The following is an 18,301-nucleotide window of genomic DNA, read 5'->3' on the forward strand; positions in this document are numbered from 1 at the left end:
AGGTCTGTGTTTTATTAATAGAGATAAGAGTGATGTCATGTGACCTCCCAGAATCCTCCTCACCTCTCCGGTCAGCAGGTAGATGATCTCCAGGGTGAGGTTTAGTATCTTCTCAGTCATGTGACTCCGGTCCTCCTCCATCCTCATTGGTGTCGTCATTTGATCTATACAGGTCTCCTTGTAGATGGATAACTTTGGGAAATGAAAGTAAGAATTATTTGGATGGTATTGGTCACACAATAATAGGATGGGGATGTGTGGAAATGTGGGGGGGGGGGGGGGGTAATAGGAGGATTGCTGTACATTTAACCACCTCAATACTGAGCTTTCAGCACCCTGTGTACTTAGTCATGCAACACTCTTCCCAAATGTAATTTGTATCGGGTTTTTTTTTTTTGTTAAAAAAAAAAAACACATTTTTGTCTGTTATAAAATGTTGCAAATAAATAATCTTCATAAATTGAGGGGAAAACTGTATTCTGCTCCACTTCTTAGGTAAAAATAACCCAAATCCATTTATATTTAGTCTGTAGGAAAATTAGAGTCATCAAACTATGGGATATACAGTGCTCAGCATAAATGAGTACACCCTTTTTGAATCAATATCTCAATGAACACAAGAACAATTTCCAACATTGTGATAAAACTGAGTTCTATGGAACATTTGTTTGGCTCATTACATGAAAGTAATAATAGAACTTAGATTACACAATATATTTTGTTTTGCTCAAATTAGTTGATGCAAAAATGAACACACCCCACAACAAAAACTCCTCCATCTAGTATTTTGTATGACCTCCATGATTTGTAAGGACAGCACCAAGTCTTCTAGGCATGGAATGAATGGCCACATATTTCAACATCAATCTTTTTCCATTCTTCAAGAACGACCTCTCTTAGAGCCTGGATGCTGGATGGAGAGCGATGTTCATCTCTCTTGAATTCCCCATAGGTGTTCCCCGATTGGGTTCAGATCAGGAGACTTACTTGGCCACTGAATCACTTTCTCCCGGTTCTTCTTCAGAAATGCAACAGTGACCTTAGATGTGTGTTTTGGATCATTATCATGTTGGAAAAGTGTGTGACAACCAAGGGCACGGAGTGATGGTAGCATCTTCTCTTTCAATATAGAGCAGTACATCTATGAATTCATGTTCGTGACACTATTAACCACTTTAATACAGGGCACTTCCCTCCCTTCCCGCCCAGGCCAATTTTCCCCTTTTAGCGCTGTTGCATTTTGAATGACAATTGCGCGGTCATGCAACACTGTACTTACACCAAATTTATATCATTTTCCCCCCACAAATAGAGCTTTCTTTTGGTGGTATTTGATCACCTGTGCGATTTTTACTTTTTGCTAAACAAATAAAAAAGACAGAAAAGTTTGAAAAAAAAAAAAGTTTTTTTGTTTATGTTATACAATTTTGTAAATAAATAAGTTTTTTCCTGCACTGATGAGCACTGATGAGACTGCACTGACAGGCACTGATGAGGAGGCACTGATGGTGTGGCACTGATAGGCGGCACTGATAGGCGGCACTGATAGGCACTGATATGTGGCACTGATAGGTAGCACTGATATGCAGCATTGGTGGGCACTGATAGGCGACACTGCTGGGCACTGATAGGCGGCATTGATGGGCACTGATAGGCGGCACTGACGGGCACTGATAGGCGGCACTGACGGGCACTAATGGGCACTGATAGGCAGCACTGGTGGGCACTGATGGGCGGCACTGACGGGCGGCACTGATGGGCACTAATGGGCACTGATAGGCGGCACTGGTGGGCAATAATGGGCACTGGTGGGCGACACTAAAGGATGGCAATGATGGGCACTTGTGGGCAGCACTGATAGGGAGGACACTGGTGGGCATCACTGATGGGGAGGGCAATGGGGGGCTCCCTGAGCCCTGATCGCCATCCCTGGTGGCCATAGTGGGCATCCCTGGGGTCATAGTGGGCATCCCTGGGGTCATAGTGGGCATCCCTGGGGTCATAGTGGGCATCCCTGGTGGATCTAGTGGCATCCCCCCCCCCCCGAGGGTCTGCACTGGTAATCAATGATCTGATTACCAGTGCCGACCCCCCCCCTGTCAGGGGAGCCGCCGATCGGCGCTCCTTTACTCGTGCCTGTCAGGCACGAACTAAGGAAAGCCGATCAACGGCTGTTCCTGTTTTACTATGTGACCAGCCGTGATTGGACACGGCTGATCACATGGTAAAGAGCCTCCATCAGAGATCGGAGATACCGAGATCGGAGATGCAGGGTGTCAGACTGACACCTCGCATCACCGATCGCCGCTCTGCGCGCCCCCGGGGGGCGCCCAGAGCGGTGTTATCCTGCCGCCGTCATATGACGTCCGGTCAGGATAACTCAACCACATTCCCGCCGTCAATTTGTAATAGGGCGGGCGGGAAGTGGTTAATGAAATGCAGCTCCCCGACACCAGCAGCACTCATGCAGCCTCACAGAAGGACACGGCCACCACCATGTTTCACTCTAGACACCATGCATTTTTCTTTGTACTCCTCACTTTTGGAATGCCATACAGTTTTGAAGCCATCAGTTCCAAAAACATTTATCTTGGTCTCATCACTCCAGAGTACACAGTCCGGTAGTCTTCTTATTTTTCACCCTGGAAATTTTTAAGGTGGGCTAAAGCCCATGCTTCCTTCATGGCCGACACCCATTCATGCCATTCCTCTGCAGAGTACGCCGTATTGTGTCATGGGAAACAGTCACCCCAGTTTGGTTTCTACTTCTTTATCTAACTGCAATGAACTTGCATGGCCATTTTCTCCAACCCTACTCATCAGAAGACGCTCCTTTGGAGGTGATAACTTCCGTGGGCGGCCTGGACGTCTCTGTGAGATGGTTGCAGTTCCATTTTTGTATCGCTTTTGCTACATAATTCTGACTGATAAGTAAAGCTTTGATGATCTTCTTGTAGCCTTCACCTTTCTTGTGTAAATAAATGATTTTCTTTCTCAGGTCTTCTGACATTTCTCTTCCATGTGGTGCCATTGCTGACACCATGAAATGGGAGGGGTTTTCTTTGTAAGTAACGCCCTTTTATAATCAACTGTCTGCTGGACACCTGTTTAATATACAATTACACTCACCTGTAGGTGAATTCTTGTAAATTAGGATTTTATTGTGTAAAATTTAGCTTTGCTCTTAAAGGGTCATACACAATATACGATTTTCTGAAGACTTTTTCCTTCAGATTTACCTTTTCTATGTAGTGCAAGGGCCGGCCAGATTGCATACAAATTGAAAGTGTTTAGGTTTGACCTCATATTATCTGGTTTTGGTAAATCTAAAGGAAAAAGTCTTCAGAAAATCTTATAGTGTGTATGGCCCATAAGACTTTCATTGGGGTGTATTCATTTTTGTAACATGGTCTTGAATTAATTTGTTAGGAAAAATACTTTTTTGTGTGCAAATTAACAAATCTTGGTTGCCATCAATGGACCGCATTTGTGGGAGTATTTTGTAGTATAGTGTCCCATAGAAAATGTTGATTCTGGAAAGTAAAATGCCAGAGCAGTACAAATACCTCCGAAAATTACCCCTTTTTGGAAAGTAGACAGTCCAAGTTATTTAGCATGAGGTATGATGAGTTTTTTTGAAGCTGTAATTTTTTTGTCACAATTTTTTTTTTTAAAATGAAGAAATTATTTATTATTTCAAAAGGTTTCTATTTAACACGTTATTTCTCACACACAGCATAGGCATACTTAGAATTACACCCTAAAACACATTCTGCTATGCCTCCCAAATATGAGGGCACCACATATATGCCTAGATGCATACAGGGTCCCAAAATCCAAGGAGCACCTTTGGGCATTCAAGGAGCACAATTTATCTATTGAATTTCCTGACTACCTATCATATTTTTGAGGCCCTGGAGCATCAGGACAATGGAAACACCAACAAAATGACCTCACTTTGGAAATTAAACACCCCCAGATATTTTCTGAAAGGCATAGTGAGTTTTTAAAAAATTTAATTTTTTTGCCAGAAGGTTTTTGAAAATGCAGAAAAGAAAATGAAAATGTATTTTTTTTTTTACACAAACTTGTCAGTTACAGTGCCTTGCGAAAGTATTCGGCCCCCTTGAACTTTACGACCGTTTGCCACATTTCAGGCTTCAAACATAAAGATATAAAACTGTAATTTTTTGTGAAGAATCAACAACAAGTGGGGCACAATCATGAAGTGGAACGAAATTTATTGGATATTTCAAACTTTTTTAACAAATAAAAAACTGAAAAATTGGGCGTGCAAAATTATTCAGCCCCCTTAAGTTAATACTTTGTAGCGCCACCTTTTGCTGTGATTACAGCTGTAAGTCACTTGGGGTATGTCCCTATCAGTTTTGCACATCGAGAGACTGACATTTTTGCCCATTCCTCCTTGCAAAACAGCTTGAGCTCAGTGAGGTTGGATGGAGAGTGTTTGTGAACAGCAGTTTTCAGTTCTTTCCACAGATTCTCGATTGGATTCAGTTCTGGACTTTGACTTGGCCATTCTAACACCTGGATATGTTTATTTGTGAACCATTCCATTGTAGATTTTGCTTTATGTTTTGGATCATTGTCTTGCTGGAAGACAAATCTCTGTCCCAGTCTCATGTCTTTTGCAAACTCCATCAGGTTTTCTTCCAGAATGGTCCTGTATTTGGCTCCATCCATCTTCCCATCAATTTTAACCATCTTCCCTGTCCCTGCTGAAGAAAAGCAGGCCCAAACCATGAGGCTGCCACCACCATGTTTGACAGTGGGGACGGTGTGTTCAGGGTGATGAGCTTTGTTGCTTTTAGGCCAAACATAACGTTTTGCCTTGTTGCCAAAAAGTTTGATTTTGGTTTTATCTGACCAGAGCTCCTTCTTCCACATGTTTGGTGTCTCCCAGGTGGCTTGTGGCAAACTTTAAACGACACATTTTATGGATATCTTTAAGAAATGGCTTTCTTCTTGCCACTCTTCCATAAAGGCCAGATTTGTGCATTATACGACTGATTGTTGTCCTATGGACAGAGTCTCCCACCTCAGCTGTAGATCTCTGCATTTCATCCAGAGTGATCATGGGCCTCTTGGCTGCATCTCTGATCAGTCTTCTCCTTGTATGAGCTGAAAGTTTAGAGGGACGGCCAGGTCTTCGTAGATTTGCAGTGGTCTGATACTCCTTCCATTTCAATATTATCGCTTGCACAGTGCTCCTTGGGATGTTTAAAGCTTGGGAAATCTTTTTGTATCCAAATCCAGCTTTAAACTTCTCCACAACAGTATCTCGGACCTGCCTGGTGTGTTCCTTGTTCTTCATGATGCTCTCTGCTCTTTAAACGGACCTCTGAAACTATCACAGTGCAGGTGCATTTATACGGAGACTTGATTACACACAGGTGGATTCTATTTATCATCATTAGTCATTTAGGTCAACATTGGATCATTCAGAGATCCTCACTGAACTTCTGGAGAGAGTTTGCTGCACTGAAAGTAAAGGGGCTGAATAATTTTGCACACCCAATTTTTCAGTTTTTTATTTGTTAACAAAGTTTGAAATATCCAATAAATTTTGTTCCACTTCATGATTGTGTCCCACTTGTTGTTGATTCTTCACAAAAAATTACAGTTTTATATCTTTATGTTTGAAGCTTGAAATGTGGCAAAAGGTCGCAAAGTTCAAGGGGGCCGAATACTTTCGCAAGGCACTGTATATGAGATGTTTCTTACACACAGCATGGGCATACTGAGAATTACACCCCAAAACACATTCTGATACTCCTGAGTATGGCGATACCACATGTATGAGACTTTTTCACTGTCTGAACTGATTATATACCAGACATTGGGCTCATTTCACTAAGCGGTATAAAATACCGCTTAGCGTTTTTCACTTTTTTTTGCAATTAACTAAAAAAATGCAACTAAAATACAGCATGAGCTATTTTATTAGGTGATGAAGTATTTTAGTAGTTACAGCTTGTGGTACTTTATCGCTGGTGGTAGCCAGCGTCCTTAACAAGCAGTAAAGCACTTGTTGTTAATGAGTGGGCAGCCATCGGCGTCCTTAACAACCAGTAACTGTCAAGGTTGTTAATGATTGGGTGGCTGCCATATTTTTAACAACTATGAATCTTCTGCTGTCAGCGGGATTCCCCACTGAGAGCAAATTATAAACAAAAGAATTGCCAGCATTTAACAATTAGGAAAAAAAACAGCATGGGGTCCCCAATCCATTCTAAGCCCTCTTGACTGCGCCATGCTTGTCGGTGATGTCATAAAAGGGCCGGGTCACCCAATGATTTCCTTCAAGTGTCAGTGTGAGTCAGGTTTTTTTTTCTAGTTTGGGGCGGATTTTCCGCATTTTGGTGATTGAGGTTGGATCTACTTCAGGAAGACATTTATTTTTTTTGGAGGGGAAGGGGGTTGAATAAAGGACTTGTCAAAAACTGGCTGTGTGTGATTTTACTAAATGTAACAAATTTTCTGGTGAATAAGTAGGGTTACTACTGTATGTAAAAGGAACACAGGCACCACTCTAAGTGTAATAAGAAGGTTTAATATTAATACAAATCTCATCCTGATCTGCTCTACCGGACAGACGGACAACTATGATTTATACCACATGCTTTTTACATACGCTCGTTTGTGAGTATTCTGGTGTATGAGATTTTTATTCATATTAAACCTTCTTATTACACTTCGAGTGGTGCCTGTGTTCCTTTTGCAGCTGCCTTCAAGGTTCTTCTTACTTGTCGTCAGAGCAGCCCTCAGTGTAAATGAAGACTTTATATATGGACTATCTCTCATATGTTTAGATCTGATATTGATATGTTGTACTTGTTTTTAGTGTGGTAACTGTTGGTCCAGCTGAAAAATCTATTTTGATTCCCATCTGGACATCTTTTTGATAAAATTGCCCCTCAATCCTCAAAATTGCCCCTCAATTGATCACCATCCCATCCCCCCAAAATCCAGTCCCTTTCAGAGACTCCTATTGTGAGACTCATCATAGTGTCTCTGGAGGGGGCGCTGATCATTCCCATGTAAAATCTTACAGAAATCTTCCCTAATCCCAACCTTTATCATTTCATTCCCCCCACATACAATGTCTGGAATCGGCATTTACTGACACCAATAACTCCCCTCGTGGTACAGACCATAAATTCCCTCATTGTAATATACGGATTATTCTACATTTCCACACTATATATGTGTGTATCATCATCTGCTGGAGATAAAAGAGGTCACAGTGACTATGGAGGAAGAGGACGGACATGACGGGGGGGGGGGGGTTACTGGGTGTAAATAGAAAATAAGATCTTATTACCGCCTCTGTTGCCACTTCCAGCAACGTCTTCTCTCTACTTCCTCCCGAGTCACCTCTCACCAGGAACTTCCTGTCTGTATCTGACATCACTTCCTGTCTTCCATAGAGACTTCCTGTATAGGCAGATGTGAGGTGACCACCTTGTGGAGCTCAGAGAAACTGTAGTCCTGAGAAACTTCTGGTAGTGTGAACACGGCCTTGTGCTGTGTGTGTATGTACTGTATATCCTTATAGATGGGTCATCTCCACTCCCACCAAGGGGGATAGAAATATATTACTTCTCGGGGGGAGACATTTTGGCACCTTTGATTTTGCAGAGAAATTGATTGCAGATTTAGTCATGTAGAACATCTGTTATATGGATACAAAGAACCCCAGCCGAGAGTAAAGGGTGGAAATGGCTCCTGATCCCCAGATTTGGGCAATTATTTCACCAATATAAATGGAAAAAACCTGCGCTATGTGTAACAACTCAAATACCTACAAAAATAACTTATACCGGACTGCTGCTGTAACAAAGGTAAGTATTCCCTTTATCAACTAGAAGAGCATTATGTGTCACAGCGCTGTCCTATTGTGTGTGCACATAAATTATCACAAATACACTAAAATATGTGGATACATTCATATATTAAGTGCTAGGGGCTCAAAATAATATTCTCTGCAGATCTACGGCTTCCACTTTACGCCTACTTCATTTATCTTATGGTGTTGATCAATAAATGTTGTTAACTGATCCATGTGCAAATTCATATACAACATAAAGTGCTTTGTGCTCAAGATGCTGTTTCCTGCAGATCCACTGCTTCCACTTTGCACCTATTTCATTAATCTTATAATATTTGTTGCTATAATAAATAAAGTGAAAATCTGTGCAAATTCATGTAAACATACAATATTGTGTGCTCAATATAGTGTTCTCTGCAAGTCCACTGCATACACTTTGCATCTACTTCAATGAAGTTCTGTTGCTCAGAAGAAGTCCACAAATGAATGAAAAGTTGATAAGGTGTGAAAGTTCTCCGTGCTCCAAACTGTGCCAGCTGTAGTGTAGCCACGCCTTCTTCCATCTCTTACACACGTGATGGCGAGGGCGCCCCCTTAGTAGTGCTTCCCCACTCACCAGAGCAATACGACTCCCAGCTTTTCAGCTACCAGAGTCACAAACATCCTTCACACTCTCCTCACCTCCGATGGCAAAGGAACTGGATCCTCCTCGCTCACTCCTGCAAGTCTGCTGTGCTTTCTGTCAGTCTCCCTCCTAGACTCGGCTTCCTCCTCCGACCACTGTTCCAGCAGGAGCTCCGCCTCTTCATACACCCTCAGGGAGGAGAGAAAGGGGAAGGATATACAGTACATACACACACAGCACAAGGCCGTGTTCACACTACCAGACGGTTCTCAGGGCTGCAGTTCCTCTGAGCTCCACAAGGTGGTGATCTCACCCAGACAGGAAGTCTCTATGGAATACAGACAGGAAGTGATGTCAGATAAAGACAGGAAGTGATGTCAGGCAGGACGTTCCATTTAGTAGACGTAGAGAGAAGACAAAGCAGGATCTGGGGGCAGAGGAGGTAATACATAGATTAACCCCTTCAGGGAGATCAGTTAATGATTCCTATATCTTGCTACATAAAGCTGACCATACATGGTTCAGTTTATCGTTCAGCCAACGGACTAAGAGGAAAAAAACAGGCAATTCCCCCATCCACACATTGGAGGGGGATGGGGGAATCCTCCCCACTGCACTATTGTATTCTGACAATGGGGGGCGCTCCTCCGCTCTCAGAATACACAGATCAGTGATGAAGCTATTGGCTGCAGTCGCTGATGGAGTGACTTTTATCCGGCAGTGACCACACATGGATGGAAATGTGACCGATCCCTGCTGATCCAGGTGAATTTCCATGCATATATGGTCACCTTAAGTGACTTCCTCCCCTCCCCCTCATCTCCTTCATTATGTAAGTCATGCTGAGATAATCTCCCATTGGCTGAGCAATATTCTCATTTGTCTCTGAGCTATTTCTTGCTATTCCTCGTCCTGCCTGTTGTTTCCTTGGATTGATTTTCTGTGTAGTGACCCCGGCTTCATCTCTTGGATGAGCTCGTCTGTTGCTTGTCCTGACCTTTATCCTGATTCCTGGATCTCCTCCTCATCTCTCCTCCATATCCTCTTACACAGCTTTTCTCCACACCTGCAGTGACCCTGGGGGTGGAAACTTGGCACCAGCACGCAGAAAAATCCATCCCCACCATTAGAAGCTCTGGAGAAAATTGTCTGCTATTTACACTCCGTTCCTCTGCACGTCACCTGCTCACATGAGAGATTACTTTCACACTTTCCTGACAGATTTCTGTATGCTAAAGGTCAAAGTTCACTCTTCAGTTTAGGAGAAGTGGGAGGCACCCGGGAGCAATGATTTGGTTTGTACAGGAGCCTCCTATAGAGGGCCCCTCAAATATTCCCATCCAAATGTCCATCCATCCAGAGTCTATATGTCCGATGATATTACTCTGACCTCACATACCCCTCCCCCGTCCAATTTCCCTCCATGTGGCTTTTTTTTCTCATGCTCTTAGGATGTGGGCGGACCCTTGGCATCCTCACTAGCAAAGTGGGACTGTTGGTCCTGCGTTGTATGTAATGATGTCAGAATGTCTGCAACAAGCTTTTACCCTGCATTGTGTGGGGGTCCTGTGTGGGTAAATTATACCTCAGTCTGAAGTGGGGCTTTAATCAAATGGAAACCTGAATAGTGAGGTGAGGAGGATTCTGGGAATTTCATTTGATTTTACTATTTGTGTTCAGATCTAGAGTTTTCCTCCTGTGAAGTCTGGAGATCATATGACCATCACATTGCCTCCACCTCCGTCCCTGATAGAATAGAGAAATACAAAGAAGATTCTAGAAGTCACCAGAGAGATCATCGAGGAGAGGTGCTGGGAATTCTGGGACATTATCCAGTAACAGACAAGGGATGTGTCTGGATGGTGACTGTATCATTGTGTGTGTCAGGTTCCTATAAGGTGTCAGGATGTCACTGTCTATTTCTCCATGGAGGAGTGGGAGTATTTAGAAGGACACAAGGATCTCTACAAGGACGTCATGATGGACAATCAGCCGCCCCTCACATCACCGGGTAGGAGGAGACTTTATTGTAAAGGAGAGAGCAGTACGGAGGCTCCACCTAGATCCCCCATCATCTGATAAACACATAGAAACAATGTATTCAGTCAGTGTGTGTGTTTCCTACAGATGGATCCAGTAATGGGAACCCACCAGAGAGATGTCCCCGTCCTCTGTATTCCCGGGATGCCACACAGAACGGTCACACCATCCCTCACCATCATCAGGTAGACGAGGAACAATCACTGATAGTATCATTAGGATCTGTACATTATCTGCATTGTTACCATTGATGTCATTTTTATTATATATTCAGAGTGGAAACCTGAGAGATTCTAAATTTGAGGTTAAAGAAGAGATAAAAGAGGAGGATGATGAGGATGGGGTGATGGAGGAGTCAGAGTTTCTAAAAGAACACAAAGATCTGTACCAGGACACCATGGAGGAGTCATCCAGCTACAGAAACCCACCAGAGAGATGTCCCCGTCCTCTGTATTCCCGGGATTCCACACAGGAAGGTCACACCATCCCCCACCATCATCAGGTAGATGATTGTCAATGATTGGTAGTTCTGATTTATATACAGTATATTTGTTACAAGAAATGTTTTATTATTTATTCAGAGTGGAAACCTCAGGGATTATATTATTGATGTTAAAGAAGAGTATAAAGAGGAGGATGAGGAGTATGGAGGGATGGAGGAGTGTTCAGAAGGACACAAGGATATGATGGAGCCACCTAATACCAGGAACCCACCAGAGAGATGTCCCCGTCCTCTGTATTCCCGGGATTCCACACAGGAAGGTCACACCATCCCTCACTGTTACAAGGTTGGTGAGACAGAGATAATAAAACACAGACTCATGGAGACAATGTGTGTATTTTTTTGTGATAATAAAGCTTATATTTTATAGATGATATTCTTTCATTTTCTTGGTTTAGAGTGGAGATCCAATCGATATAGAATTTGAGGTTAAAGCAGAAGAAGAAGAGAGGTATGTGAGGGATGATCAGCAGTCTATGGAGGAGGATGGAATAACGGGGACATTTATAGAGGAGGACACTCCTACAGAGATCAGCACAGGTGGGTCATTAACACTAAATACATTCCTCCACCCATACTGCTCACTGATTGGTCCAGAGTAGGGCGGGGACTGGGTGATATCAGCCTGTAATACCCTGGTCACTTTCCTGAGCTGTGTTCCCTGTCCTGTATTCCTGTATTTCTCTCGGATAATCTTCCTTCTCTGTGCTGCAGACACAATTTATGTCTCTAGACTGGATTTATGGAGATTCTGGTATTCGGCTGGCAAAAAAAATGTGCATGATATAGGCACCTAGGTTATGAGTTTTGGGTCTTCTGCCCCATGCCTGAGTCTAATGTCATGTTCCAAACAAATGAGGAGGAGATACTGTACACCACATGAAAGGTCCATCTTCATTCCTCAATATAACGTTATATTCCAAACAATAAAATTGTCATCATTTCAATAGCATTATTACTTAGTGATATTTGGTTGGGTAAGGTTGTATCATTGATCCATGTCAGATCTATTTTTTTTTTCAATTCTTTTATTTATATAAAAGACAACTTCCAGGCATAATAAACAGTAACATTCCTTATAGAACATATGCTGAGACAGTGTATTACAATACGTTTGAGATCTACATCGGTCGTAGAATAAGAGGTGTTCTACAATAATTAAAGAGCAGCCTTCATCAGAGAGGACAAATATATTCCATTGACCCCAGGTTTTGGTATATCGTTCGTGTTGGGGACGTGTCGAGAGAACAAGGTTTTCCATTCTATTTATTTCTTCGACCTTTTTGAGCCACATGCCAACAGTCAGGACCTGTGGGTTTTTCCATTTAAGAGGGATGCACATTTTAGAAGCATTTAGAAGATGACAAATGACAGAATATTTATAGGTCTGGGCCGGGATGTTAGAGGCATGGAAAAGGAAGAGAGCAGGGTCATTGGGGAGCGGTCGGTTTATAAACCTCTGAGACATTTCACGTACTGTCTTCTAGAACTCCGCTAGTTTAGGACACAACCAAAAATCATGTAGGAGTGTCCCCCGGCCCTTCCTGGCATCTCCAGCACTGATCAGTGAGTGTGGGGAAGAATCTGCTCAACCTTGACGGCGTGCGGTACCACCTTGTTAGGAGTTTGAAGTTGGTTTGTTGTATTTACGTGCAGATGGATGATGTAAATGTAAACGGAATGATGTGATTTTTGTTGGTCTGGATTAAAGTTACAGTCTAAAGCTCATTCCCTCTTAGCTAAGAATGGGGGTTGGTAAGTCCCCTGGGGTGTGATCAGTAATGCATAGGTCGTGGATAATACCTGTGTCAGTATTCTGTCTTGAGAGCAATGTTCTTCGAAGGGTGTAAGTTGTGTGTTGCGTTCACTGGGAGGTGGCAATGAGTTTAAGAAATTATGAAGTTGCAATGCCCTTCAGAAATCTAGACGGTAGGGTCCCGAGGAGTCCATGAGGTCTTTGAGTGCAGGCCAACTAGATGATGTTGAAAAATGGGAGGCTTGGAAATAGCCTGACTCCATCAAGGTCCTGAATGTTGGTAGCCCGGGGTAAACTGGGGATTCCCCAGTATGGGTGTCAGTGGCGAGTGCATCGGGGAAAGTGAAAGTTGTGTGAATAATTTAGAGCAGGTTCTTATCGTGTGACCTATGAGGGGATGGCATCTTATGGAATATGGTAGTGAATGGTAGCACGATGGAGCTCTATGGGGGGGTATGTCGCATTGGGCCTGTTCTAGTCTGGACCAAAGCTTCGCCTCACCATGATGACACCAGTCTGAGTCTCCCCAATTGTGTAGTCTGACAGTACTTGCATAAGTCCGGCACTGCCAGTCCACCTGGTCGTTTAGGAAGCAAGAGAAGTCTCCTACATAGCCTAGGTCGCTTATGTGCCCAGATAAAATCCACTAGTAGGGTGTCATCTTGTTTAAAGTATTGTGAAGGGATGAATATCTGAAGTGCTTGAAAGAGGTATAGGAACTTAGGGAGTATGCACATTTTAATAATGTTGCATCTTCCAAAACATGAATGGAAACCAAAATTTGATTTATCTTATAGAATGTGGACTTTGTTTAGGAGGGGGAGAAAGTTGAGCGTGAAGATGTGTGAAAATTTGGGTGGAATGAGAGTGCCCAGGTATTTCAGCGCTGAGTTCGTCCATTTTAGCCTAAAATTCAGTCGCAGTTGGTGGAGGAGGGGGTTTGATAAGCATACTCCCATAGCTTCAGATTTAGTAAAGTTTGATATTTAGATTGGACAGAGTGCCACATGCCTCAAACTCGTGAGGAAGATTCGGTAGAGAAATTATGGGATTTATGAGGGAAAATAACATGTCGTCTGGATACGCTGATATTTTCTGCTGGGTCACCCCAACAGTCATGCCTCAGATATCCGGGCGGAGGCGTATTCTACATAAAAAGGATCCTAGTGATAATGTGAAGTGTAAGGGTAACAGAGGGCACCCCTGTCTTGTCCCATTCCTAATTGTGAAGTAGTCCAATAAGATACCGTTTGCCTTAACCTGGGCGGCAGGGGCAGAGTACATCTGTGAGATCCAATTTAGCATGGTGTTGCCGATGCCCACATGTCGAAGTACTGCAAACATAAAAGGCCGATATATTCAATCAAAGGCCTTCTCGTGTGTCTGTGCTTAGGAGGACACAGGGTGTGAGGGTCTTGGTGGCTACATGTAGGAGGTTGAGAACTATGGTTGTGTTATCCCATGCCTCACATGTAGGCACAAATCCAACTTGATCCAAATGGATCAGTTGCATCAGATGTTGTTGTATCCTAGTTGCTAGGATTTTGGTGAACAGTTTAAGATCGACATTTAGCAAGGAAATGGGTCGGTAGCTACTACAGGAGGTGAGATATTTTCCCTCTTTAGGGATGACGGAAATGTGAGCTTGTAAAGTCTCCTTGGGGATATATGTCCCAGAGCCCCATGTATTAAACATGTCAGCCATAAACTGTCCAAGTGACGGCAAGAGTGTTTTATAATATTGGATGGTAAACCCATCCGGTCTCGGGGCCTTCCCCACTTTGGAACCACCTATGGCCTGTTTTAGTTCAGCCAAGGTGATGGGATCCTCTAGGGATTTACTGTCAGTGTTGGACAACCAGGGCATCCAGAAAGATAGCAGGTATTCCTCTATATGGGTCTGTTGGGGGTTGGGGTTTGTAAGTTATAGAGCGAGGCATAGAAGGATTTAAATTATTGTGTGATATGTCTAGGTAACGTGGCTTTTTGACCTGTGCGGGAGATAATAGGTTTCTTCTTGGAGGGATCTAGCCAATAGTCTGCCACACTTATTTCCCGACTCATATGAAATTTTACGACAAATTTGCATGGCTGCCTTAGCTTTGTAAAGTAAATGGTCATTAATTTACCTACATAGAGTTCTACCTCTACCTCTGAGGAGAGTGACAGAGCGTGTTTCTGATGAGACTCCAACGCATGCAAAGCTTGGAGTAAGGAGTCTAGTTGTGCTGTACGCTGTTTTTTGATCCAGGAGCCATGCTTTATGAACACCCCACGAATCACTGCCTTGTGTGCCTCCCAAATGATTCCGGAGTCAGTATTTGCAATGGTGTTAGTCTGAAAGAAATGGTCTAATTCTCTACATCTGTCAAAACCGTCTCATCTTGAAGTAGGCTTTCATTTAGTCTCCACATCCGGGTTCTGGACCATCGAAAGTCTGTTACTGCGTAAAAAAGTATAACAGGGGCATGGTCAGACCATTTAATAGCGCTTATTAAAGAGTCGCGTGTAACTTACAATGCGGCCTCAAGAAATAGTCTATACGGGAGTATAGTTGGTGAGGAGGAATAGAAAGAATAGTCTCGTTCTCCGGGATGCATCAGGCGCCAAACATCTATCAAGTGTGCACTATGGAGGGACTTTGCAATACGTTTGCGAACGCCAGGGGGGGACAGAGGAGGATCCCAGGGATGTATCCTCCGAAGGAATCAGAGGGATATTAAAATCTCCCCCAAAAGAGGGGAGGGTAAGTAGTAGGGGGCGGTGGGGGGTTATGAAGAGAATAGAGATAAAAAGAGGGAAGGCAAAGATGGTATGAGAGAGGAAGAAAGGAAAGTCAGGCAAGCAAAGAATATGAGAGAGTGAAAGAGAAGGGGGAAATCCCACAGAGAGAGGCCTCAATTTACTAAGAGATTGCAAAAAAAATGCAAAGACGCTCACCAGCAAGGAGCCGGATGAATGAGCGCGTGCCTATGTGGGGTTGTGGTAAGAAAGAGCCAAGAGACGCCTCGGATGCCACGCTCCCCAGCCCGGCAGCCTTCTTGAATAAATGAAAGGTATATAAGGTGTAGCAATGCCCCCTAGAGGACTGCTGAATTTTCACACTTTAAAGATTCCCTTAGGTTACCTGTAGCAACTGCTTGCAGAAATATTAACACTTTATGTTCTTGGCTCAGTCAATGATCAGTCTAGGGGTAGTTGTTTTTGTGGTTTTATTTCATATTGGGATAGGAGAAGGGATGAGTGGGATACTCCAACTGTTGAACTATTCACAATTCAGAGGACTTCTAGCTTAAGAATGTGGCAAGGCCGCTACTTCCTCCTTCCACTTGAATGAAGCTGAGGAAAGTGTTCCTATTTGTGTTTCTCTTCAGGGTACTCCCCCAGTACCCCCTTTCTCTGTACTAGCTGACACGCATCCACTGACTATAAACTCCGGAGTGGTCCCCTTCCTGGGCAGACCCCTGGGCAAGATCCTCTGTACTCACGATACAAATTTTCCAGATTCTCACTCCTCCAGTCAGCTCTCCTGGACCTCTGGGTTCAGCTCCTTTCCACTGGTTCATCAGGCCAACTGCCTGTGACCATCACCCACTGCTGCAGAAGAGGAGGCAGCCGCCACCCTCCTTCAGGGACTTTGCTTCCCGCCAAAAGACCTCTACCTCATGTGCCCCTGGCTTTTTATACCCTGCCGCACAATTCACAGAGACAACCCCTCTGTGCCAATCCCTGGGGGAGTACCAAAAGCCTGTGTCTCATTGGCCAGGTTTCCTCCACTGTCCAATTTTCCTCCCCATTGGATCAGCTGGGGACACTCCCTTAGACCAGATGAATCACACACTGGGCATACTGAGCAGACCTAACTCACAGATCCTGCTCCCTGATAAGCAGAGTGCAATATAGAATTTACCTGCTGCTCCTCTGATAGGCAGACAGAGGTAAAACTACACTCCCTTTCTAGCACCTGACTAGGAGGGTGCTACATCTTTAAAAGACATTGATGTCCGGGTAAATTTGAAAAGTTGTGGGACATGTGATTGGATACCCCTGGCCTTGGTCCACAATAATTAACGCTTCAAAGATTAGTCCTAGGACCACATTGAGGGCACCTTTGACGCTGACAGTGTGTTTGCTGGGTTTGGTGGAGGAAATGGCACCTCTTGGAGCACAAAGAATTTTATTGTTGGTTACTCTGTTCTATGCACGCAAGGCTATTCTTCTGCACTGTAAATAAAAGAATGGGTGTAGCTCTAAATAACAAACGTACAAAGATTCCAAAGAATCTGTGAGCAGTCTTATTAGATATAAATCAGCAAGTGTCCGTGAATCCAAGATGGCACTGCAGGATGAACATACCAACAGATATCACCAAAAGTACTGATCCTTACCGTCAGGCTGATAAGACTGCGCCAAGTAAATAATCCCCACACTGGCTCATCCACCTTGACCACGGGTCTCCGACAATTCTCAGGAGGTATAAAGTGACAGATAAATCCCCAGATCCTTAAATGGCCCCGAGAATGGTAAAAAGGCTTATAGTGTATTATATTAAATCAAAGTGGCGCTTTATTAATCTTTAAAACACACTCCCATTAAGTCAGGATGGCATCGGAGTATAGACAGTGTGGGATAGTCTGTTTCCTTCCAAGAAGATGGCCGCTGCGTCCTCCGGCGCAATGACGTCACACGCTATTCTTCTACATCGGGGGAAGACCGAAGCGCCATCGGTGGAGTATTGGAAGTCACCAGTGAACACGATGCGGCCGTTTTACAAAGCCACATACCTGAATAGAGGATGCGTTATATGGCAGGGTTGGACTGAGAGGCCATCTACTCTTCTCGGAGGTGACTGTGGTCTGCCACCGGTGAAGGTGACGGTCACCTTAGAGGGGTGAGTTGAGGTCCCCTGATACTTAGGGAGGTAACAAATGAAGTCTATGCCTAGCAGACAACAAGCAGTGGTGAGAGGGTGGGGGAGGTTGGGGTATGGACCAGGGTGAGAGTCTGTGTGGGGGAGACACTGCCACGTTGAGGTTCTCCTGGGAGGTTCTCCTTTAGCATTTTCCTATAAGTATTGTAGTACATGAGCATTGCACTGAGGTTGGGGGGGGATGGGGAGTTGTTTTGGTTGCCTTGTTTGTTTTTTTGTGATTAGAAATCAATAAAAATTAATTTTCAAAAAAAAAAAGAAAAAAAAAGCTGAGTCCTAGGAATGAATAAACAGGAGGGAACAGGATAAGGCGCAGGCCAAGGAGATAAACTTAACCCCCAGAGGATTTGGCTGCTCAAAGACCAGGCCCTATTTTGCGATTCGGCACTGCGTGAATTTAATAGACAATTGTCGTGCGACGCTGCACCTAAACGAAATTGATCTCCTTTTTTTTCCCCAGAAACAGAGCTTTCTTTTGGTGATATTTGATCACCTGTGCGATTTTTCTTTTTTGCGCTATAAACAAAAAAGAGCGACAATTTTTAAAAAATAACAATATTTTTCACATTTTTTTATATGAAATTCCCCCCAAAAAA

The 18,301-nt window shown here is 43.6% G+C and overlaps 4 protein-coding genes across 4 annotated transcripts in view; 2 read left to right on the forward strand and 2 right to left on the reverse strand.

Annotated features, from left to right (window-relative positions):
* LOC309550715 (uncharacterized protein) overlaps positions 1-11,639 on the forward strand; it is a 523,380-nt gene extending 511,741 nt beyond the window's left edge. Inside the window, exon 10 of the mRNA XM_082251050.1 lies at positions 11,469-11,639. Coding sequence (XP_082107176.1) covers positions 11,469-11,621 — 153 coding nt within the window. The 3' untranslated portion in view covers positions 11,622-11,639. The remainder of the gene's footprint in view (positions 1-11,468) is intronic.
* The window catches only part of LOC309550684 (uncharacterized protein), a 1,024,308-nt gene that overhangs the window by 846,671 nt on the left and 159,336 nt on the right, over positions 1-18,301 (forward strand). The gene's annotated exons all lie outside the window — the stretch shown is intronic.
* The window catches only part of LOC309550736 (uncharacterized protein), an 851,482-nt gene that overhangs the window by 529,779 nt on the left and 303,402 nt on the right, over positions 1-18,301 (reverse strand). The gene's annotated exons all lie outside the window — the stretch shown is intronic.
* Positions 1-18,301, reverse strand: part of LOC309550774 (uncharacterized protein) — a 461,615-nt gene that overhangs the window by 846 nt on the left and 442,468 nt on the right. The window contains exon 2 of the mRNA XM_082251110.1: positions 64-192. Coding sequence (XP_082107236.1) covers positions 64-159 — 96 coding nt within the window. The 5' untranslated portion in view covers positions 160-192. The remainder of the gene's footprint in view (positions 1-63; positions 193-18,301) is intronic.

Source organism: Pelophylax lessonae (assembly GCF_965119305.1).
Source record: "Pelophylax lessonae genome assembly, chromosome: 3".
NCBI classification, from domain to species: Eukaryota; Metazoa; Chordata; class Amphibia; order Anura; family Ranidae; genus Pelophylax; species Pelophylax lessonae.